Source organism: Daphnia magna, linkage group LG5 (assembly GCF_020631705.1).
Source record: "Daphnia magna isolate NIES linkage group LG5, ASM2063170v1.1, whole genome shotgun sequence".
NCBI classification, from domain to species: Eukaryota; Metazoa; Arthropoda; class Branchiopoda; order Diplostraca; family Daphniidae; genus Daphnia; species Daphnia magna.
The window spans coordinates 7,181,115-7,204,370 of record NC_059186.1 but is presented as its reverse complement, the minus strand read 5'-3'; the positions used below and the strand labels follow the sequence as shown (position 1 = coordinate 7,204,370).

Here is a 23,256-nt window from a genome sequence, read left to right as displayed (position 1 = left end):
TCATCTCTACTTTGCATTTTTAATTTTTATTCGGCAACAGTTTTCAATTTCTTTTATTAAATATTTTTTACTACAAAGTACTAGGTTAGATTTCTACAGTTTGGCAACTGAGGAACGGAACAAAAAAAAAAATTGTTGATAATGGCGTCGCAGTCAAAGCTAGTGGAGAGTTTCGCTCCTCAGATTGGCCTGTCTGTTAGTCCGTACAGAGGTTACTGCACACGTGCCATGCAATCCTTAGTGAGCCATTAATTGCTAGGAATCGCATTTTTGATTCAACTGTTTTAATCAACATTCGTTTGTTAAAAGAAACGATTTTTTTCCCTACCACTTTTTGTCTGGCATTCGGCTCCATTGAACAGCAGCTGCCTCAAAATGGCTGCCCTATAGGTACGGGCCAGGCGTGTTCCTCTGGTAGCCTCTGATTCAAATACCATTTGTTTGTGGGGCCTTCGACATCTTTAAGACATTAATTTGTTTTGATCTTCTTGTTCAGTTTAATCGCCGACTTTTTTGTGAACAATTTCAATCGTGAAGTGCATACCTGCCGATTTAAAAAATGCCAAAGGTACGTGATATCGTTTTCCAATGACAAGCTGTTGATTGTCGTTGTTTTAAATTATTGTTTTGTTGTGTCAGCACACTTTTACTCCATATTTTTATCAAGAATTATATGATCCTATTTTATGCTAGACAACAGTGTGAAATTTAATTTACCTTTCAAGACGCTCTCAGTGCCTTAAGTGTGTCGATAGCACCAAATATTATGTGAATGAAGATGCTTGTGAACTGTCATCTTTGTTACATGTGCAAATGTTGTCGTACCGTTTTTCATTGGGATTATCGATACGTGTTCGAAAGTCGATTCAACTCGGAAGGTGACCCTTTGTCTCGATTCAAGGTTGCAAGTTTTGGAGGGTTTTTCGGGTGTCGGTTTGGTTCTAGTTGTTCATTCAGACCATCCAGTTGAGATGAAGATCTTTAGTTAAAAGGATTGTGTGCCACACTAGTTACAGTGTATCATGTTTCTCCTTTGCAAAACTCGTCTGGTGGTTAGTAAAACTTCGCCAATTGGCTTGGACCCATTTGAGCAATTTTAGTTCAAAGTTTGCATTCTGCCATTTTCGACCATCAGCAAAATTCACCAATTCAGTAGGCAGTGTTATTTAAATTTTACCTAGGACGGCTTTGTGTGCAAACTGCGTAATACACGAGATATATCCATCGTTATAACAACCATTTATTAATTAAATATTGCCTTTTTAGCTATCGGATGACTCAAACGAAGATTCGCCGTCGGAAAACTCTGGGTCAGAGTCCTCAGCATCCTCCAACAGCAGGTTTGATTTTCATCTGGTTAAAATTTTAAGTTATTTCTCCTTTACATTTATCGTCTATTTGCCTCTTCAAGTGGATCAGATTCGGGTTCTTCTAGCTCTGCCAGCGAGTCGGAAGCCGATTCTTCGCCACCCAAGAGCAAAAAACATCCATCGCCATCATCTGGAAAAGTTCAGCCTCGACGGGCTACTTCTATAGCCAACAACACAAAAGGCTATCATTTGAGCGACAGTAGTTCTTCCAATGACGAAGACGAGGAAACGGCTTCTCCTACGCAACATCGACCTGTCCAGGCTGGCCAGCGTGTGGCCCATAAACCTAACGCAATCGTGGCTGCTAGCCGCCGACAAATAGCTCCTTTGTCACGTACAGCAGCGCGGAAACCCCAACGTTCGAAATATACACAATCGTCAGGAGATGAATCGAGCAACAGCGACGACGATTCACGAAGGTTATTTTCCATAATCCCTACAATGAAAGAACATAGGAACTAGGACTTTACTTTATGTTTTATTGCAAATTGTACTTACATTGATTCAGATACTTCGAAAAATCTACCTAATATCGCATATCAAAATATTCAATTCACTTTTCTAATTGAATAGTGAGAAATTGTGCCTAGACAGTACGAAATGTTCTACGTTCTTCCCTAAAATTATGAAACTAATATTTCTTAAACGTGAAAAAGTTGAATCTCAGACCCAAGTTTTTGTGACGTAAAAGCAGAAACCAAAGAAAAACAAATGTAATTTTTATTTAGTAGACCGTCCACTCGACGCCAAGGAGCTTCTGTCAGCTATAAAGAAAATTCTGCGGAGGAAACAGGTTCGGAAGATCTGGTGGAAGTGGAATGGGGTCAAGAAGCTGTCGCAGCTGCTGTCGAGTCCGAAAATGCGGAGACTATTGAACGCATTATCGATACACGAATGGGTCGTAAAGGAGGTTGATTATTATTTTTGTCTTATTATTTTTACTCTAATAGTTTAATTAAATGATTTTGATCATAGCAACTGGGCCACCAACTACTGTCTACACAATAGAAGAGAATGGCGATCCGAACGCCAATTTTTGCCCAATTCGCGAACCAGACAAGGCAGAGCAGCAATTTCTCATTAAATGGCTTGGGTGGTCCCATATTCACAATACGTGGGAGTCAGAGCAAACCCTGCGTGACCAAAAGGTACATTGTCTTATTGGCTACGTGTATACTTATTGCTCGGTAAAATCTCGTCGGGTTAAAATTTTAGCTTCCTTCTCCTAAATCAAACCTATTCGTTCACCTTCTTCCACGTCTTCTGTCCACGCGTTCATTGCTATCTACCTTAAACCATGTCCGCCCATGGCACATTAATCATATCCTGCACTTTGTCTATTTTTTGTTTGTTTGTTTGCTTTGCTTTGATTCTTCATTGGGTGTGCACTCCCTGGGTGTTTGTGGCTTATGCCTCTCTCGTTGGCTTTACGTATGGCTTATGTCGGTGTTCCTACCCCCCACCCTCTGACGCTGTGGCCGATCCTGCCCGCTACTTGCCGCGATAAACATCAAGTCGTACGCATTTCAGGTTAAAGGATTGAAAAAATTGGAGAACTACTTGAAACGTGACGATGAAATTCGCGTGTGGAAAGCCCGAGCTTCACCAGAAGATGTAGAGTACTATGAATGCCAGCAAGAACTTCAACAGGAGTTACTATCGAGCTACATGGCGGTAGAAAGAATTATTGGTAATTTGGATAACTCGCATTCTTTTAGTGTTAGTTAACTGATCAAATGATGTATTTGTTCATCTAGCTGAAAATCGTAAGGCTGAAAGCGAGCATCCAGATTATTTTATTAAATGGGAGAGCTTACCGTATTCCGATGCTACTTGGGAAGACGGTGCTCTTATTGTGAAGAAGTATCAAACCAAAATACGAGAATTTCGCGAACGAGAGGATTCTAAACGAACTCCCAGCAAACTTTGTCGTGCCCTAAAATTTCGCCCCAAATTTACACCGCTCAAAGAACAGCCAGATTTCATTGGTGGTGATGCTGTAAGGCTCTCCAGTTCTCTTGATTAATTTCAAAAATAGTGACTGATTCTATGTTTTTTATGTCAGGCCTGCATTCTGCGAGACTACCAGTTAAACGGGCTTAACTGGATGGTACATGCCTGGTGCAAGGAGAACTCTGTGATTTTGGCTGATGAAATGGGTCTAGGCAAAACGATCCAAACTATCAGCTTTTTAAACTACCTCTTTCATGCCCAGCAACTCTATGGGCCCTTTCTGGTTGTTGTGCCTTTGTCTACCATGGCCGCCTGGCAAAAAGAGTTTGCTCAGTGGGCACCCAACATCAACGTTGTCACCTATATCGGAGATATGACATCAAGAGACTTGGTATGTTTTCATGTGTTATTCTTTCCAATCCTGTGCTGTCAGGAAAATGCTACAGAATTTGTCTAATGTGTCTTCATGTCATGCAGCTGAGGCAGTATGAATGGTGTCATCCTGGAAACAAGCGACTTAAGTTCAACGCGCTGTTGACTACCTATGAAATCCTTCTAAAAGATAAATCTTTTTTGGGTGCTGTCAGTTGGGCATGCCTTATGGTAGATGAGGCTCATCGACTGAAAAACGAGGACTCTCTTCTTTACAAATCGCTCAAAGAATTCGATACCAACCATCGACTCCTTATTACTGGCACTCCGCTACAAAACAGCCTCAAAGAATTATGGGCCTTGCTTCATTTCATTATGCCTGATAAGTAAGAATCTAGTGTATACTTTTATGTCTTTTTCGTGACAGTGTACAATGATTAATCCTTTCTTTACGGGATAGGTTCCCCACCTGGGAATTGTTCGAAGAAGAGCATGGTAACGCCGAGCAAAAAGGATATTCCCGATTACATAAACAGCTTGAGCCATATATTCTTCGTCGAGTGAAAAAAGACGTAGAAAAATCTCTTCCAGCTAAAGTATTATACCATTTTGAATTCAAACTTGTGCTTAAGTTCAAACGTGTTACTCTTTATGATATGTTTAGGTCGAACAAATTCTCCGCGTAGACATGTCTTCGCTTCAGAAGCAATATTACAAATGGATATTAACGAAAAACTATACAGCATTACGAAAAGGAAACAAAGGTTCGGCCAGTACATTTGTCAATATCGTCATGGAATTGAAAAAGTGTTGCAATCACGCCTTTCTGACAAAGCCCCAAGAAAATGAACGACGCTATGGAGCCAGTGCTACTGAACAATTGCAGGTTGATTTCCCTGATAATTTATTTTACATTTATCACTAACCTAGAAATCGATTCTCTGTACATTTAGCAATTGATCCGTGGTTCGGGAAAACTGGTGCTCCTAGACAAACTATTGGTCCGTCTAAGAGAGACAGGCCACCGCGTGCTAATCTTTTCACAGATGGTGCGGATGCTGGACTTGATAGCAGAATATCTGCAACTACGCCATTTCCCTTTCCAGCGACTAGATGGTGGTATAAAGGGTGAATTAAGACGCAAGGCAATGGAGCACTTCAATGCTGAAGGATCGCAAGATTTCTGTTTCTTGTTGTCAACTCGCGCCGGAGGTCTCGGCATTAATTTGGCCACCGCTGACACCGTCATCATCTTCGATTCGGATTGGAATCCTCAGAACGATTTGCAGGTTTGAATTTGATTCTCGTTTGTGCTTAGAATGACATCATAATCATGGATTATCACTCTTCTTAACTAGGCTCAAGCACGAGCTCACCGTATCGGCCAAAAGAACCAAGTCAATATCTATCGACTTGTGACTAAAGCGTCAGTTGAAGAAGACATCGTAGAGAGGGCCAAGCGAAAAATGGTACTCGATCACTTGGTGATCCAGCGGATGGACACCACCGGTCGCACGGTCCTTGACCGTAAGACTAACAATCCGTCAAACTCGACACCTTTTAACAAAGAGGAGCTGAATGCCATTCTCAAGTTTGGCGCTGAAGAACTGTTTAAAGATGACGAAGATGGTGAAGACGAACCTGCCTGTGATATTGACGAAATTCTTCGGCGAGCTGAAACGCGTGATGAACCAGCACCGCAAATGGGTGACGAGCTTCTTTCGGCTTTCAAAGTTGCCAGTTTCACGATTGACGAGGAAGAGCCGGTTTCCATGAACCCAACGCGACATAAACCAACAGACAATGACGACGAAAACCGGGCTTGGGACGAAATTATCCCAGAGAATGTTCGGAAGAAAATCGATCAAGAGCAACGTGAAAAAGAAATGGCCGACTTGTACTTACCACCTCGTCGAGGTCGTGGACAACAACAAGGAGCTGATGGTAAGTTAGGTGTTTGAATTTGGAATTTCACGTTTGCTAATTTCATTGGAACGCGCAGGAAAAAGTGCGCTGGAAGAAGGTAGATCTCGCAGGAACCAGCAGGAGGAAGAGTCAGAAGCCAGTGAAGAAGGATCAGATGGAGAGGACAGGCCTCGAAAGCGAGGTCGACCCAGAGTCAACGGCCGCGAGAGTGTTAAAGGCTTTAGCGATGCCGAGATTCGTCGCTTCCTGAAGAGTTTCCGCAAATTCGCCTCACCACTCGATAGACTTGAAGCTGTTGCGGGTGATGCTGAATTGCAGGAGAAGCCACTTAGTGACCTCAAAAAGCTTGGTGAGCTCATTCTTGCACGGTGTCAGGAGGCCCTTGAGTCACAGAAATCGGGCAAGGACACGCCAGCAGAAGTAGCGGATGATGGCATGACGCCTGGTGGCAGGAAAAAGCGTGAACGGGGTCCGTCTCTGAAGATATCGAACGTGTCGGTCAACGCCAAAACAATAATGACATCTCTTCAGGAGCTGGAACCGCTTTCTAAATTATTACCTGCCAATGTAGAAGAGAGGAAACGCTGGTATTTACCAACCAAGTAAGTCGCTATTAAGAGACGCATCACTAGTTATGTATAATTAATGTTGCATGATTTTTTTTTTCAGACTCAGGGACCCACATTGGGATATCGATTGGGCTAATGACGACGATTCTCGTCTACTGTGTGCTATTTATGAATATGGTATGGGATCTTGGGAAGCAATGAAAATGGATCCGAATTCCGGGTTATCAGAAAAAATTCTTCCGGATGGACAGGATGCAAAACCACAAGCAAAACACTTACAAAACCGCGCCGATTATCTTCTCAAAGTGATGGCGAAACTCTACGATGCCCAGCAATTGGGTAAACCAACCAAACCGAAGCGGCAACGTAAAGCCAAGCCCGTCTCAAAGTCATTGATCGGCGAAACGGAGGATATCAGTTCGGGTGATGACTTCACTCTCAACAGCCCATCGCCGAGTAACTCGACCCGACGTCCTTCCGCATCAAAAGCACCTAAAGGAGGAAAAGTCAAAACCGAGGACGAGGATTCACACGTTGAAGCTCGCACAGAAGATGAACGTCTTGTGCCCCCTTGCCGTCTGATTACTGATGTGAAAGAAGGTCGCAAGAAGGATTCTGTTGCCAAAAAAGACAAAAAGGTTAAGAAAAAAGATGCTGGACCGATGCATTTCACAGCTAATAGCGTCCCTCGGGCTGTTGAAATTATCGGTGAATTAGATCCTTCGATTTTCAATGAGGTACAGTGCTTGGCTTTCACCTTTCCTTTACGTCCATGTTGATTTTTATTTTTTTACGATTCACTAGTGCAAGGAAAAGATGCGACCGGTGAAAAAATCATTGAAGGCATTGGACAACCCCCCTCAAAGTATGTCGGATGTAGAGCAGGTTCAACATACTCAACAGTGCCTTCTGCACATTGGTGAACACATCGACAAGTGCCTGGCGGCCATCCAGGATCCCGAGCGTAACCGGGTTTGGCGCAAGTAAATATTACCAGATTTCAAAACACACTCAGTGACATTACATTTTTAATTGCGAGGGTGGCTCAACATTTCTCGTTTTTCTTTTCAGCAACCTTTGGTACTTCGTATCCAAGTTTACTGAATTTGACGCCAAAAAATTATTCAAGCTTTACCGTAATGCCACCAAGAAGCAAGAGAAAGGGAATGAAGAGGGCGAGAAGACCACCAAGACTAGAGATAAGGAGGGCCGAACAAAAGATAAAAATAAGGATAAGTCTAGAGTGAAAGAAGAGGTAATGGTTATCGTTTAATACTAAGTATAACTGTGCGTCAAACTTATGGTTTTTCTTTGTTTGTTGGCAGAATCGTACCTCGAGTTACAACATTCCAAACAAACGACGCCACGAAGCAGAAGAGGCGCAGCCACATTTGCCAAATAAAAGACCTTATAATGGTGCGACCATTGTCGATAGCTGGACCGACAAAACCAATGACCACGAGCGTGAACGTGGTAGAGGGCCAACTCTTTCTCCGACAGATAGAAGAGAACAATTTGCTTCCGATAGTGAGCGTGAACGAGATAGGTAAATGTGAGCGTTCGCATACGCTTCTCGGCACTGGAATTCTATTGTCGTCTTTTCCGTTTCATAGGCGGGACCGTGATAGAGAGCGAGGACGAGACCGTGAAAGAGATCGACCTCCTGTTGTTGGCGCCTACAGTCGTCCACCTCCGCCCCCTCTACTTGGGGCGACAAATTACAACCCACATGCTGATAGTAGAGATCGTGATAGGGAACGGGACCGTTGGATGGGAGTACCTCGTGAAGAGCGATACACTACCGATAGGTTTGTATTCCATCAACCGAGTGAATTTGTTACCCATTAAAGTTACCAGAATATTGTTACTGTAACATAGGCGGGATGGATACAGTCGTTCACATGTCTCCGGCGTAGGAGCTTCAGCATTTGCTCGATCGGATCGCGATCCAAGGGATCACCGAGAAAGGGATTACCGACCACCAGCCGTAGATAAAAGAGGTTACCCAAATGGGCCGGCTGCTGGCTCTTACAGCGGTTCCCATTATAACGATTTTGATCCGCCTCCTAACTACCCCCGTGGGGTGCCAAGTAGTGGCTATGCTGATTGGCGCGGTAGTAAAGATCGAGAATATCGTCGAGAATTTTCCGATCGTCGTCCCACTTTGCCACCGCCAAACGGATCTTGAACATTTTTTGCGCAACTTTACTGGTCTCCCTCATTTGCTCCTTTGAAAGTAATGAGTTCATCTCGTCAACTGTCATGGAGGTCCGCATTGCCTTTTTGTTTCAAGATGCGTGATATCAAGTCACGAATAGAAAACCTATTGGTATTGGGGCGCATCATGCACTATAAAATTTGTGGGGATGTGCTTTCATACGACTGCCAACACCCACCTTACTATAAAAATTTCTGTTTTTTTTTTGTGTCACTTTTGGATTTTTTTTTTAAACGTCGGACAGATTGTGTGTGTGTCTTGTACCGCTTTTCCTTTTTGTATCCTACAAAAAAATGAAAGATAACAGAAACATGCTGGTTTGCAGTTACGGTCACGCTCCACTTATACATTGTAAAGAGAAATTGATGTTTTATGGACATGCCTGTATATAAGAAGAATGAATACAGTTTGTGTTGTTAAAAACTAGACAATTTGGTAGATTTATTCCTTTTCTCTCTCATATGTTTACTTTGATAGACTATTTATTAGGGAACAATGTTCATCTAACACAAGATTATTCAATAAATTCGCGAGCTTATGAAGGAGACAGATGGGAAATGCGCAAAAGTGGAAGACAACGTTAGCAAACTTGTAAAAAACAAATGACATGATTAGACGGATACCATTCAAAGAATGGAAGGCGATTGGCACGTTACAAATAACAAGGTGAAGAAATAAAGAATTAGTTGTTTGATTATGCCGTCGGAAAATAGAAATTCAGTTTGCAAAAAGAGAATTGGCGACTGATGAAACACGTCCTTGAAGCGATAATGCTTAAAGCTAAAAGCTAGGGTTAGGGTTTGGGTTTCGAGCTCTTCTTTGTTCTTTCGCTGAGTCGTGGTGGGGCAGGAGCGTTGGCCGAAACATGACGTCCATAGACACTGGAATAATAAAGGTAAGAATCAGTACAAAACAGAAAAATAAAAAGGGGACGCTACAAGCACTGGCTCAATAAAGGCAGTTTTGGTTTGTGCGACATTCAAACCAGTATTAGAAGTATTAACGAGGACAACACAACTATCTATATACGAGCATTAACGTTCATCCAATCATATTCTTTCACATCGTCAAATAGCATTAGCTAGTATAAGAAACAAATTAATAGCAAGCTTTTTTTCGAATTTTATCAATTTCTAGCGCAGGCAGAATTAGAATGAAACAGATATAATATAAAACAATGCCTTCAACAAGACGTTTTTCTTGTATTTAAGCGACTGAAACGCTTCGATCTCGCTTTTCTGAAACACGATTCGGGGCTTGCGTCACTGCGTGCCGACCATGAACACTAAAAACCCCAAGGATAGACTTTCAATATGGATGTTTGTTGAATTTTGTGACAAAAGAAAGGGCTGCCAAGCTACAGGCTATTATCGTCCTGCAAATCTTTCGTAGAAAACTATCGCTTAAACCTAAATTCTGAATTGCTGATACTCACAATTTGTACGTTTCTGACCGAAGATAATCAACGACATGGGAGATGCCGACTTGCAATTGATCTGCAATTGGTGCAACCCATGGATTGTTTTCCATTCTAATAACTGATTTGTTACTGGTGAGGTCCAAGTTACCTGAAATAAATAAAAGATGGGTTAACAATATAAGCAAATATAACAACATAAGTCTGAAAATATAAGCACTCAATATCCTTCATACCTAGTTCTGGTGGTAAAACAGACAAGCGATTTCCTTGAATATGCAGTTCTCTCAGCCTGGCTAGTTCACCAATTTCTTTAGGGAGCTCAACTATATCATTATCTCGTAGCACAAGCTGCATAGTAAGTAATTAATAAACAATTCTGTAGCAATTATTTCAAAGATTACTAACAATTTGCAAGTTTTTTAGGTGGCCAATTTCTGATGGGATGCTTTCAAAATCATTATCACCCAAGTATAGAGCTCTTAATGTTTCTGTGGGAAGTTGATTAAATGTTTAAAAACAAACAACAAAAACAAAAAAAGAATTAAGAATTACCAATCATAAAAAAATTGCCAGGTAAACTATTCTCATTCAAGTTGTTATAGGTCAAATCCAAAACCTCTAATACAGGAAACGCTCCAAACCCTCGAGGAAGAGCACTCAGCTTGTTCATACTGAAAATATGTTTTTTCTTTAATGCAATGTTTCTTTTCAGCTATTCAATTGCTTGCAACCTCACCCTAGATTTAAAATCCTAAGTTTAGGCATAGAGGATAAGGATGTTGGGAGTTCTTCAACTTGATTATTAAACAAGTTCAGAATTTCAAGATTTGTCAGATTTGCTAATGCTGGGGTGACCACTGAGATACGGTTGTGTGTCAGTGTAATTCGAGTCAAGTTGAACATGGTAACTATTTAAGAAAAATCAGTATTACTCGATAGTATTCGTTTAATAGATATTAACTTACGGATACTAGGTATTTCGTCGAAGGAAGAAATACCCTTGTCCACTAAATCTAGCTCAGGATTTTTTGATTCTTTGGCTTCATCTATGATTTTTCTCACTTTAGACATTTCGAAGAGTTCCCAGTATGGACCAATGTAATTGATAAGAAACTAACACGTTTGATATAAACTTTTTGAATATGTGTATCTTTCGTCACTGTTTTCCACTTTCTAGTTAAATTTTTACACGCCCAAACACCATCCAAAAAAGGACATCTCTGCAGGGCTATGGAGTAAGATTGTTCCGCCGGGGACGTTGCCAGGTCCAAGTCAGACACCGAAATCCCTACAACCATGGTGACGAATTGACGATGGTGTAAAGGGGAGGGTAGCAACTCTCCTTTTAACGGCCTATCCCTTGTGGGTTGCTGACAGTAGAGACAGTAGAACTCCAAAAACAGTAGAACTCCAAGACATTAGAACCTCACTTTTAAAAATATTTTTTAAAATTGTTGGTAAATCCGACAGTAGAACTCCAAAGACATTAGAACCCCACTTTTAAAAATATATTAAAAAATTGTTGATAAATCCGACAGTAGAACTCCATGTACAATAGAACTCCAAAGACATTAGAACCCCACAAAAAAAAAAATTAAAAATAACAAATAGCATGAGACAATAGAACTCTTCTGTCCGACAACAGCACTCCAATGCCCGACAACAGAACTCCAACGATTTTTATAAAATATCAAATGCCCGACAGTAGAACTCTAGCAACCGACATTAGAATTCTTTATGGTTAATTTTTTTTCCGGACGATAGAAGGGTTGCTGACAGTAGAACTCCAATACAGTAAAACTCCAAAAACAGTAGAACTCCAAGACATTAGAACCCCACTTTTAAAAATATATTTAAAAATTGTTGGTAAATCCGACAGTAGAACTCCATGTACAATAGAACTCCAAAGACATTAGAACCCCACTTTTAAAAATATATTTAAAAATTTTTGATAAGTCCGACAGTAGAACTCCATGTACAATAGAACTCCAAAGACATTAGAACCCCCCCAAAAAAATTAAAAATAACAAATAGCATGAGACAATAGAACTCTTCTGTCCGGCAATAGAACTCCAATACCTTAAATATGATATTTAATGCCCGACAGTAGAACTCCAACCGACAGTAGAACCCCGACACCCGACAGTAGAACCCCAACACCCGACAGTAAAACTCCACTGAATATTTAAATAATTATTACGGCCGACAGTAGAACTCCAAGACTTTATTTTTCATTTCAATAAAAGTCATAAAAGTAGGGCTCGGTCCCGATCACATTCTAATCGGGTACACCGCTAATGTTTACCGTTAAAAATTAACCGGGGAAGTTTGACGGGTGAACTAATTAGGAAAGTAAACCGCTTCGCCATTTTTCGGGTAGGTCGGTGCGGTTTAGCGGGTCATAGGTATCCCCCCCCCCAAAAAAACGTAATATTTCAATAATTTATTGCGGAAAAACTATAAGACAAATATTAATAAATTTTGCAGAAATGGATAGCTCTTGGTAAGGGCTATCCATTTCTGTAAAATAATTAACATAATTTTCATAAACAAAAAAAAATTGGACAAGAAGTTTTTTGTAGTTTTTGTGCTCTAGATATATACTAGATCCAATAGACTAACTTAAGCAACAATATTAATTATTTTAAACTTTCTTGTGTATGAATATTTTTTCGTTATTGTTCGTTTATTGATTTTAATTTATTAATTTATGCTATTACACTATTTATATCTTTATTAAATCGCTTTTCTATTTATAAAACAGGAATGAATTAAACGTCGGTATATTTCCATCAGAATTATTGTGAATGATGGGCAACTGGGTTGGTGCGGGCTGGAGAAAAACGGTTTCAACACCCGATTTTGGGAAAATCGGGAAAACTATAAGTCCAAAAGTTTTAAAAATTATAGGAATGGGTATATCTTGATAAGATCTATCCATTTCTGTAAAAATATTGCAAAAAAATCCTTTTTGGGGAAATAAACCGCTTCGCCATTTTTCAGGTAGGTCGGTGCAGTTTAGCGGGTCTAAGTTAACCCTCATCTCCCAGTAATACGTGAAATTAAAAAAAAATTTTGCGAGGAAACTATAAGACCAAAATTAAAAATTTTTATAGAAATGGATAGCTCTTGATAAGGGCTATCTCTTTCTTTATAATTTCTAAAAAATTATTCATACACTATAAAGTTTCAAAAATAATGAAAATTGTTACTTCAGTCTATAGGATCGAGTATATCTCTAGAGCGCAAAAACTACGAAAAACTTCATGTCCAAATTTTTTTTGTTTATGAAAATTATGTTAATTATTTGACAGAAGTGGATAGCCCTTACCAAGAGCTATCCATTTCTGCAAAATTTATAAAATTTTGTCTTATAGTTTTTCCGCAATAAATTATTGAAATATTACGTATTTTAGGGGGGGGGGGTGCCTTTGACCCGCTAAACCGCACCGACAAACCCGAAAAATGGCGAAGCGTTTTTCTTTCCTAATAAGTACACCCTAAGCAATATTTTAGCAAAATTGGATAGACCTTATCAAGATTTATCCGTTCCTATAATTATTAAAACTTTTGGACATATAGTTTTCCCGATTCTCCCAAAATCGGGTTTTGGAACCTTTTTCCTCAGACCCGCACCATCCCAATGGCCCGTGGATGACAATTCACAATAGTTGTCCAAACCCCTTCCTTTTGAAGGCCAGATTTGTACCATCTGTCCGCCCTGTAACATACCTCCGTTATGCCAGATCTGTACCTTTCTTGTACAGATTGGTTTTACCTGTATATAAATTAATTGATTATTATATTTTTCCTAAGTTGAATAAAAAACAAAGAAAACGCAATGAAAAGTAATGTTGTATTGTTTTTGAAAAAAACCACAATTTAAAGTTTAATATTTATTTGTTATATTTAAATTTATTATAATTTATTCGGTCCAGCAACGGAAAATTTGACGCGCTGTAAACCACCACCACAACTCATTATCCAACGGTGAGGAGTGTGATCACTTTTCTTCCTAGTTAGAAAAGATACGTCGACAGATTAATCATATCTTACTACTAGCGCAAGGATTGGGGATACACTTACTTTGTATCGGTCGATTGAGTGGCGCAGCCATTCCTTCACCGAAGTGTACACTTCATAATCAGTGGCCTCTTTCAGGCGAGGGTGAAAACGAACTGCGTCTAATCAATAAAAATAATTAGGATTTAAGTGGCAAATAAGGCAATAGACTTGGTTGGCACCATTACCACAGATTGCAGCAAAAATCCTTGGTTCGGGGTGATGGGGAGCGGGTCGTCGCTCCCTTCTGCCACGTAGGTGAGTGGCCGTGCATTCACCACGCTCTCGGTTTCAATGAGACTAACCTCTAGCTCGTCGTATTCCAGACATGCACGACCATTGGAGCGCCTCAACAAATCCTTCATCGTCCGCACCATGCGCTCCCAGAACCCTCCCCACCATGGGGCTAGGCTGGCCGAGAAAATCCATTCGGTTTTCCGCATTGCCAGAAGGTCGTGGATCGCTGGGTCGGATCTTAAGACTTTCAAATGTTTCGAGACGCATCTAAATGTTTGGGCATTGTCCGAATACATGATGGAGACACTACCTCTCCTGGCGGAAAATCTTCGAAATGCGAGGAGGAAGTCGCGCGCGGACATTGTTTTTGTTAGCTCCAGATGGACGGCCCTCGTTACAGCACAGGTAAATAGGCAGGCATAGCTCTTTGGCTGTTTAATTGTGCCTTTCTTTTTGGCTGAGGATTCGTCCAATTGGAGATTTTCTTCATTTTCCTCCGATGGTTCTGTGGTTGGAGGTTCTTCAATGGGCTCCATCGCTGGAGGCTCTACCGTAGGCTCCAAAGCCGAACCATCCGTTTGCGAGGGATCCGTGGAGGATGTAGGATCCGTTTGCTTGCGTTTCTTACGCAATGTTGGGTGTTTGTAATACAGCGGCCCTGCGAAATCAACACCCGTGATTTCGAAGGCTTTCGCTTGTTTCAGTCGATTAATCGGTAGAGGTGCAGCTATTTCTCTGAATGGCGGTGAAGATAGCCGTTGGCACTTGACGCAGGCGTGCCAGACTGATTTGGTCTGTTGGCGTCCTTTGATGATCCAAAAACGTTCTCTTAGATCCGATAGAGTGGTTTTAACTCCAGCGTGTTTTAGCGAGACGTGTCGATCTTGGATGATTAGTTTGACGACTGGATGTTGAGCGGGAAGCAAGATGGCGGGTTCAATCTCCCTGTCTCTTAGCGCTAGCTCTACTCTTCCTGTTATTCTAATCAACTTGTCTCTTGCGTCCCACACGGGTCGGAGTGCGGCAATTTTCTCTTTATGGTGCGGTTGCCGCCCTTCTTGTAGATCCTGAAACGTCTTGGGAAAAGCTTCTTTTTGGAGCTGCCTATAAATAAGTAGCTCTGCCTTCGTCAGTTCCTCTACTTTTAGGTGTTCTACCATTATCTGTTTTCCGTCTCCTGTCTTGATTGGAGTCTTCACTTGTGTGGCGTTTGTGGGGCGGTTTTTGGAGGCGAATCTCAGTATCCAAGCAGTTCTTCTGAGTAGTCGATTCCAAGACGGAATTCGATCCAGGTGCCATTCCACTGGAGTGGCTGGCTCCACGGAAGCTACCGACATGGTGACGGTTTTTGATTTTGCTTCCGCTTCGATTCTTTCATGGATACTGGGTTCTTCTACCTCGGGCGTTGAATCCGGCCATTTGGTTTCGTCTTCTTTCAGCCATGATGGTCCGTTCCACCATAGCTCGGAGTGTACCAGCGTTGCGGCTGGCGCTCCCCGCGAGGCGAGATCCGCAGGATTTTGGACGCCTGGACAGTGCCGCCACCAATTTGGGCCAGAAAGTTTCTTAATAGCTTCGACTTGGTTCCTGACGAATGGTTTCCACCTGTTGGCGTCTCCTCGGATCCAGCCAAGTGCCACTAGAGAGTCAGCCCAGAATATAGTTCGCCACGATTCGATGTGGAGAAAGTTCTTGAGTTTTTCTCCCAATCGTCCGCCGCAAAAGTGAGCTTAAAAGCTCCAATCTTGGTAAGGTGACCTTTTTCTTTGGGAGAGGCGCCACTTTTGTCTTGCTAGCAAGAAAATGGATGACTGTGTCGCCGTTTTTGCTTTGTAGCCTTGCGTAGGCAACGGCTCCATAAGCGGCCTCGGATGCGTCGCCGAAGACATGAATTTGTGCATTTTGTATGACCCTTTTCGAGTAGCCTATCCAACGTGGGATTTTTAAGTTGGCAAACTCGTTCAACCCAGTCATGGCTGCTATCCATGTCTTCCGTATTTCAGGAGGCGCTTCCACATCCCAGTCAATTTCGGCTTCCCAAAGTTTCTGGTAGATTATTTTCAGCAGGAGCGTTGTGGGTGCTAGAAACCCAATGGGATCGAATACTCTTGCCGATATTCTTAAAATATTTCTTTTGGTCACTAGTTCTCCCAATTCTGTCGCAGCTTCGATGATAGGTGCGGGATCGAATTGGAAGGTGTCGGATTCGGTATCCCATCGAATCCCTAGGACCTTAGGCTGACCTTCTTCCAGTTTCTGAGTAAAAATCTTCACTATGGGGTTGATGAGCCCCTTTTCACTGAGAAATTTGCGAACTGTTTTGTCGTTGGTGACCCAACTTCGCATGTTGAGTTTTGCCTCCTGGAAGATGGATTTTGTCTCCTGTATCCTGGTTTTGGCTGTGGAGATGTTGTCGGCGCCTCCAAGGTAGTCGTCAACATAAATTTGCTCCTTGAGCTGTCTTACTGTGGTGGAGTAGACTGATTCCATGCCGTCTAGGTGCTTGTTTAGGGTAGCTCGCAGCAAAATGGGCTGGAGCTGAGCCCAAATGGGACTCGTTTCCACTTGTATGCCACTAGAGGCGGATTTGGGGTTTCTAGCTCCGTGATCCACAGGAATCTGACAGCTTCGGCGTCTTCAGGATGCAGGGCGATGTTTAAGAAAGCTTTTTCGATGTCTGCTATCCATGCGATTTTGTTCAAACGGAATCGCATTAAGACGGCTAGCAAATCGGGATTTAGGTTCGGGCCGGTTTCTAAGACATCGTTGAGGCTTGGGCCATACTTTGATTTTGCCGCCCCGTCGAATACCGGTCGAATCTTCGTGGATTTTTTGTCCTGTCGGATGACAGGATGGTGTGGCAGATAAGTGTGGAGTCCTTCGTAGTTCTGGTCTGCCTCCTCTACGAAGTTTTGGACGCGAAGCTGGTCTATTTCCTTATGGTAGGCTGATAGAAGCTCTGGTGTTCTTTTGAGTCTTTTCAATAGACTCTCCAGTCTTCCTTTTGCCATCAGAAAATTTTTTCTAGCCTCCATTTGTCCGTTTTCCACGGGATTGGGGTGCAGTATCGCCCATCTTTTTGACGGGTGATTTTGTCGCCAAAGGAGCTGAGAGAATCGTCTGGCTCCACTGCATCACAATCGTCTAAAATGGCAAAGTGTTCCAGCTTCCAGAACAGAGATAAGTCAAAGTCCGTTTGCCGTTTCAATTCTTCTTTTACGATTTTCCGTTTTTCCTTTTTGTTTTTGGAGGTACGGTTGAGCTCCTGGCTGGAAATTTCTTCCATAGGCCTCGGCTGGGCGGGCGAAAATTCTTTGGCCTCCTTGCCGGCTCCCATTACGTCCATATCTTCGGAGGGATTCGTAAAATAAAATTCTGAATCGAGACATCTGGCTGCGTACGATGATACTGTCTGATGATTGGAAAAGCTACTGCATTGTAGCATTTGCTGGATTATTGCCTTTTCTTTTTTCGATCTTTTTTCCTTCGAAGGTCCAGCTATCATGCGACCTAGTTTTGTGTTGTATGCTCTAAGGCCGCACGGACTTTGGATAGCCGGTTCGTTAGGAATGATCTTAAACATTTGGTCGACTCCGATTAAAATGCCGACTTCTTTTTCTTGGCTGTTGGTTTCAAACCTGTCGTCAGCCATTTTTTCGTCTTCCAACCACAGGTGTCTTGCGAATGCCGTGTGGGAGTAGGGTCCAGTGTCTCCGATGTAGTCCGTTTCCAGGGCTGTTATTTTGACGAGTGGGGCTCCTTTCCAGGTGCCCCGAACCGCCAATTCCACTGCGTTGATTTGCTCTACTGGATTGGGTTTTCTTTGTTTGAAGACTCTCGTCCCGATATTTTCCACGGCCACTATCTTCAAATTCAGCGATTTCGAAATAGATCTGGTGACCCAGGATCTATGACTGCCATCATCAATGAATAATATTGCCCTGGTTTCTTTACCATTGGGGCCTACCACCATCACTGTTGCCGTTTTCACCACGAGATCGCCGTAGGTGTTTGCACTGGAGACAGATGCCATGACGTTCGTTGGGGCATTGTTTCCGGTGTGTGCAAATCTTGTCACCTTTTTGTCACAGAGGGCGGTGTGGTGTGTCGCCTGGCAGTGTTTGCATAAGTAGTTGGTGGGGCAGTTTGAAGTTTCGTGATTAGGGCTGAAACATCTGACGCACCTTTTCTGCCTGGCGATTATGGCCTTTTTGTCCTTGAGGTTTACTGGACAAACCGTGGGGTAGTGTATTTCCCCACAGAAAATGCACGGTCTTGTGCATTGTCGGACGATGAAGTTGTCTTGTCGTCCTGGTGGTGTATTTGATGGCTGTGTGCTTTGTTTTGAATATCTTCTGGTTTGTGGAGCTAGTTGGGATCTAGCTCCAATCGCCAGTTGAGAGGCTGTAGCAGCTGGTGGCTGTTTCGCCGGTGTGGTTGTTGTCGTCTGCTGTGGTGTTTTTACCGTTTCTGATTTCCATCGGCTATACCTTTCAGCAGCGTCGACTTGATCCCTGATGAAATTCAGCAGGGCTGTGATGTCGGTGATGTCGTTTGCATCGGAACTCGACCATTCTTTCTGCAATTCTGCAGGAAGCAATTTCATTAATTTTGTGCCAAGGAGTCCTCCAAAGGTGTCTTTTTGTACCCCGAGAGTCTCCAAGGCGTTTATGTGCGACTGGACGGTGAGCTGAAGTCTTCGAAGAGCCGATACGTCTGTCATAGACTTAACAGGAGCCAGGTTATCAAACTTGCATAGATGGGTTTGAATGAGGGCCTTTGGTTTGGCATAGACCCTTTTTAATTCAGCAATGGCGATGTTGTAGTTTGCTGCAGTCAGTTCCAAGTTTTCCACGCACAAGTATGCTTCCCCTTTGAGATATTCTTTGAGATAGTCGAATTTTTGGACGTCCGACATTGTGGACGAGTGGATGGAGGCGTTAAAGCTCTCCCAGAATGACGTCCACTCAAGGATATCTCCTTTAAAATGTTTGATTTGCCTTTGGGGAAGGCGTGTTGATTGTGGTGCAGGTATGGCTGCTACTGGAGCAGGAGCGGCTGCTATTGGAGCAGCAGCGGCTGCGGCTGCAATTTGTGCCGTAGCTTGGTTTTGAGCTATCAGCTGCTGAATTTGTTGCGCGTAGGCCTGTTGTTGCTGAAGGACTTGTGCTGCAAAGGCTTGCTGTTGTTGTGTGAGCAAATCATGCAGTGCCTTGCTTCTGTCTTCTTCCCGTTTTCGCTCGTCTTTTCTTTGCTGGTCTTGGAACTCAGCGTCCAGTTGACGTTTGTACTCCTCGCGTTTGTTTTTGGCTAGAGCGAGTACAGCACTCATGTCTTCTTCGACTTCTGCCACTGCGGAGTAATCTTGTTCGATTTGCTCCTCGGTGGCGTTAGTGGATTGTAAGTTCCATCTAACTTGGTCGCTTGCCTTGATGAATTTCTGGTAACGTTGCTTGAGGAGTTCGGTTTCCGTTGCAAGGTCGTTATCCAGTTCTGCCGTCATGGAGAGGTTTTTGTACTGCTTGATTTTGTCCATCGTCCTAGTAAGGTGGCCTTTCAGGCCTGCGCGTGTTGCCGATGCTCCTCGTGACATTTTTTTGTTGCTGGAACTAACTAAGGCAAAAAGAAAAAGGGGGGCTTGGATTTTCCTGCTCCTATCACCGAAATTTCTTCAGTTGATGTCGGGTTTTTCCGACCTTTTCCCGTTGCTTGATTCTTAGTAGTAACAGCTGGGTCCGACTTCTGGATTTCCCTAAAAGAAGTGGGCGAAAAATTGAGTTGAAAGCTTTTAGCTTTCGTGTTGCCACCAGTTGCGAGTAATGGAAGGGAGTAGCGTTTCGCTGTACTCCAAACAGTGGGCGTATTTTTTAAACTCCACTGGCTTGGGATGTTCTTCCTTCCTTTATCAGGCGACTGTGAGATGTGGCGAATAAATTTGGCTCTTAGTTAGCTTTCGGTAACTTAGAGCACTTTACCGACTTTGTTGTCAGTTATACAGGTGTCACGAGGTTTGGACAATGGCTTAGCACGATCTAAGATTATTGGACATTAAGCGGAGTGCAAAAAAATTTGGCTCCTCCAATGGCATAAAGAATTCAAAGCAAGGTTTAGAAGTAGCGAAGAAATCATAAGTTAAAAAAGGGATCCACCATAGCGTTATTTCTAAAGGCTAGGTGGCATTAATTTGCAATTTTTTATGAAATAAATGAAAATTTTTGAATTCTTGGAAAGAATATAATAATTAGTGGCGTACTACTTCAAGAAAAAATCACAATTTCTGACGTGTACAAAAGAAGTTGTAATTTTGAACGCTATGTGGCGTAGACGTTCGTTTCTTTGAAAGAGAGAAAAAAAAATTTTGATTTTGAGATCACCAACAAAAAAAGGAAAAATAGTTTCGAATCTGAGCGCTAGATGGCGTAAGACGTTCAGTTCTGAGGAAAATGTTTGAAAATTTAAAAAAAGGAAAAAAGTTTGCTATTTTGAGCGCCAGATGGCGTAAGCGTTCAGTTATAAAGGAATTTTGAAAGATTTTGAAAGTTAAGAAAAGTGATTGGAATTTCGAGCGCTAGATGGCGTTTGCAGCCTCGAAATTTAAATAAATAGAGATTGGCGTTGCCTAATTTCTAAATATGTAAGAAAGTTTTTTCGTTTAGGGAGTGTAATTATTAAATTACTCTCCAGTTTAGAAAAAAGAGAAGGAGATGGCAACAATGGATTTTTAGTTTTATGTTTATTACTGTAGAACAATCATAATTCGTGGTAAAGATCGATTAGATCGTCAGGGTCAATTTCGATAATTATGATGTCTTCTTCTTCTTCTATTGCTATTTCTTCTCCTTCTTTTTCTTTCTCTTTCTCTTCTTTTTGTTTGAGTCTCTAATTTTTGAAAATGTCTTGGAGACCCGAGGTGCTGCGCTACAGCGGAGAGTGACCACGAGAAAAAGAAAGGGAAAATTGATGGGAGGCCTTATCCTCCAACAAGGAATTTTTTTGAAAGAAAAGAGTAAAGAAATTCAAGCCAATATGGCCGCCACCGACCACGTGAGGGAGAGGCAAAAAAAGTAAAACTCAAACTCTTTGGCTCGAAATAGAGAAGACAAAGGAAATAGCAAACGAGAAAAGGAAAGAAAAATAAAAATGTTTTAGCAAACAAAAAAAAAATTTACAGGGAGGTAACCTTCGTGGAGGTTTCTCCAAAGATTCCTAGCTTGAGCTAGGTTGAGCCCACCGTAATGGCCGCCACTGACCACGCGGTGGAAAAAAAGAGAAAAGAAAAAAAATTTTTTTTTTTTTACAAGACAATTATTTACCCGTCTACTGTCGCAGTTACTACGACGTAAGTAGCAAAAAATGAAAAAGGGAAAAATTTGCCCTGCGGCTAACACGTGGTGTTCACCGAATAAGAAAAGAAAGAAAAAATTTTAGGGGTGAGTTACGTCTCCCCACAGTCTACAGACAGCGAAATTTTTAGTAAATTTAAATTACTTAACTAGTTCGAAGGACCATGTAGGATATTAGTCTCCGGTTCGAAGGACCATGTAGGATATTGTTCAGCCCGTGTCTGAACTTACCTTAGTAAAGAGAAAAATGTGACGACGAAATAAAGAACACACGGGAGCACTGGTTGCTGTCTTGACGGTGTGAGGTATATTCTGTAACTGATTGCCCCTTGCCCTGTACATTTTCCGGCCGGTAGGCCGAGGGGCGGGGCTACACAAAAATAAATTGTAACATGGTGGCCTCCTAGCGAGGGCCACCCAAATCATATTCAATAAAACGTAATGGAACTCGCGTCCGTCTTCCAGCTCGTGTTGTCGGATGTTGGGAACGAGATATATTCCCAACAGTGAGGTCCAAGTTACCTGAAATAAATAAAAGATGGGTTAACAATATAAGCAAATATAACAACATAAGTCTGAAAATATAAGCACTCAATATCCTTCATACCTAGTTCTGGTGGTAAAACAGACAAGCGATTTCCTTGAATATGCAGTTCTCTCAGCCTGGCTAGTTCACCAATTTCTTTAGGGAGCTCAACTATATCATTATCTCGTAGCACAAGCTGCATAGTAAGTAATTAATAAACAATTCTGTAGCAATTATTTCAAAGATTACTAACAATTTGCAAGTTTTTTAGGTGGCCAATTTCTGATGGGATGCTTTCAAAATCATTATCACCCAAGTATAGAGCTCTTAATGTTTCTGTGGGAAGTTGATTAAATGTTTAAAAACAAACAACAAAAACAAAAAAAGAATTAAGAATTACCAATCATAAAAAAATTGCCAGGTAAACTATTCTCATTCAAGTTGTTATAGGTCAAATCCAAAACCTCTAATACAGGAAACGCTCCAAACCCTCGAGGAAGAGCACTCAGCTTGTTCATACTGAAAATATGTTTTTTCTTTAATGCAATGTTTCTTTTCAGCTATTCAATTGCTTGCAACCTCACCCTAGATTTAAAATCCTAAGTTTAGGCATAGAGGATAAGGATGTTGGGAGTTCTTCAACTTGATTATTAAACAAGTTCAGAATTTCAAGATTTGTCAGATTTGCTAATGCTGGGGTGACCACTGAGATACGGTTGTGTGTCAGTGTAATTCGAGTCAAGTTGAACATGGTAACTATTTAAGAAAAATCAGTATTACTCGATAGTATTCGTTTAATAGATATTAACTTACGGATACTAGGTATTTCGTCGAAGGAAGAAATACCCTTGTCCACTAAATCTAGCTCAGGATTTTTTGATTCTTTGGCTTCATCTATGATTTTTCTCACTTTAGACATTTCGAAGAGTTCCCAGTATGGACCAATGTAATTGATAAGAAACTAACACGTTTGATATAAACTTTTTGAATATGTGTATCTTTCGTCACTGTTTTCCACTTTCTAGTTAAATTTTTACACGCCCAAACACCATCCAAAAAGGACATCTCTGCAGGGCTATGGAGTAAGATTGTTCCGCCGGGGACGTTGCCAGGTCCAAGTCAGACACCGAAATCCCTACAACCATGGTGACGAATTGACGATGGTGTAAAGGGGAGGGTAGCAACTCTCCTTTTAACGGCCTATCCCTTGTGGGTTGCTGACAGTAGAGACAGTAGAACTCCAAAAACAGTAGAACTCCA

General features: G+C 41.9%; 3 protein-coding genes and 2 long non-coding RNA genes across 7 annotated transcripts; 1 reads left to right on the top strand and 4 right to left on the bottom strand.

The window, feature by feature from the left end:
- Positions 1-38: 38 nt before the first annotated feature.
- LOC116922269 lies at positions 39-963 on the bottom strand. The gene is made up of 2 exons (XR_004393931.2): positions 718-963; positions 39-544 (listed from the first exon to the last, which is right to left on the bottom strand). It is a non-coding gene; the product is annotated as an uncharacterized LOC116922269 (long non-coding RNA).
- On the top strand, positions 433-8,834 carry LOC116922265 (chromodomain-helicase-DNA-binding protein 1). 2 transcript variants are annotated; one of them, XM_032928644.2, is made up of 20 exons: positions 433-568; positions 1,267-1,340; positions 1,412-1,789; positions 2,099-2,280; positions 2,346-2,518; positions 2,901-3,060; positions 3,128-3,369; positions 3,436-3,714; positions 3,801-4,081; positions 4,156-4,291; positions 4,360-4,581; positions 4,649-4,984; positions 5,054-5,639; positions 5,698-6,223; positions 6,291-6,927; positions 6,995-7,173; positions 7,262-7,445; positions 7,516-7,736; positions 7,804-7,998; positions 8,069-8,834. In XM_032928644.2, the coding sequence occupies exons 1-20, from the start codon at positions 560-562 to the stop codon at positions 8,376-8,378; spliced, it is 5,310 nt and encodes a 1,769-aa protein (XP_032784535.2). In that variant the 5' UTR covers positions 433-559; the 3' UTR covers positions 8,379-8,834. The 2 variants fall into 2 exon arrangements, with proteins under 2 accessions (XP_032784535.2, XP_032784533.2); XM_032928642.2 differs by having other exon boundaries at positions 2,886-3,060.
- Positions 8,835-8,872: 38 nt separating this feature from the next.
- Positions 8,873-11,120, bottom strand: LOC116922267 (ras suppressor protein 1). 2 transcript variants are annotated; one of them, XM_032928648.2, is made up of 8 exons: positions 10,794-11,120; positions 10,565-10,736; positions 10,381-10,499; positions 10,234-10,316; positions 10,062-10,176; positions 9,844-9,976; positions 9,590-9,693; positions 9,238-9,289 (listed from the first exon to the last, which is right to left on the bottom strand). In XM_032928648.2, the coding sequence occupies exons 1-7, from the start codon at positions 10,897-10,899 to the stop codon at positions 9,615-9,617; spliced, it is 807 nt and encodes a 268-aa protein (XP_032784539.1). In that variant the 5' UTR covers positions 10,900-11,120; the 3' UTR covers positions 9,238-9,289; positions 9,590-9,614. The 2 variants fall into 2 exon arrangements, with proteins under 2 accessions (XP_032784538.1, XP_032784539.1); XM_032928647.2 differs by lacking the exon at positions 9,590-9,693 and having other exon boundaries at positions 8,873-9,289; positions 10,794-11,118.
- A 2,684-nt stretch (positions 11,121-13,804) lies between these two features.
- On the bottom strand, positions 13,805-14,102 carry LOC123472447. The gene is made up of 3 exons (XR_006646866.1): positions 14,079-14,102; positions 13,915-14,012; positions 13,805-13,843 (listed from the first exon to the last, which is right to left on the bottom strand). It is a non-coding gene; the product is annotated as an uncharacterized LOC123472447 (long non-coding RNA).
- Positions 14,103-21,562: 7,460 nt separating this feature from the next.
- LOC123472647 (ras suppressor protein 1-like) lies at positions 21,563-23,080 on the bottom strand. The gene is made up of 7 exons (XM_045174525.1): positions 22,810-23,080; positions 22,581-22,752; positions 22,397-22,515; positions 22,250-22,332; positions 22,078-22,192; positions 21,882-21,992; positions 21,563-21,579 (listed from the first exon to the last, which is right to left on the bottom strand). The coding sequence occupies exons 1-7, from the start codon at positions 22,913-22,915 to the stop codon at positions 21,563-21,565; spliced, it is 723 nt and encodes a 240-aa protein (XP_045030460.1). The 5' UTR covers positions 22,916-23,080.
- Positions 23,081-23,256: the final 176 nt, after the last annotated feature.

What these genes read in the sequence shown, in the direction of transcription:
- LOC116922265 (XM_032928642.2), top strand. An exon ending in AGCGACGACGATTCACGAAG is followed by an intron (nt 1,790 to 2,098) that starts GTTATTTTCCAT and finishes ATTTTTATTTAG; the next exon opens with TAGACCGTCCACTCGACGCC. An exon ending in AGTGAGCGTGAACGAGATAG is followed by an intron (nt 7,737 to 7,803) that starts GTAAATGTGAGC and finishes TCCGTTTCATAG; the next exon opens with GCGGGACCGTGATAGAGAGC.
- LOC116922267 (XM_032928647.2), bottom strand. Translation starts at nt 10,899, where the DNA reads ATGTCTAAAGTGAGAAAAATCATAGATGAAGCCAAAGAATCAAAAAAT. An exon ending in CTTAGGATTTTAAATCTAGG is followed by an intron (nt 10,500 to 10,564) that starts GTGAGGTTGCAA and finishes ACATATTTTCAG; the next exon opens with TATGAACAAGCTGAGTGCTC. An exon ending in TGTTTTACCACCAGAACTAG is followed by an intron (nt 9,977 to 10,061) that starts GTATGAAGGATA and finishes TATTTATTTCAG; the next exon opens with GTAACTTGGACCTCACCAGT.
- LOC123472647 (XM_045174525.1), bottom strand. Translation starts at nt 22,915, where the DNA reads ATGTCTAAAGTGAGAAAAATCATAGATGAAGCCAAAGAATCAAAAAAT. An exon ending in TGGCAATTTTTTTATGATTG is followed by an intron (nt 22,333 to 22,396) that starts GTAATTCTTAAT and finishes AACTTCCCACAG; the next exon opens with AAACATTAAGAGCTCTATAC. An exon ending in TGTTTTACCACCAGAACTAG is followed by an intron (nt 21,993 to 22,077) that starts GTATGAAGGATA and finishes TATTTATTTCAG; the next exon opens with GTAACTTGGACCTCACTGTT.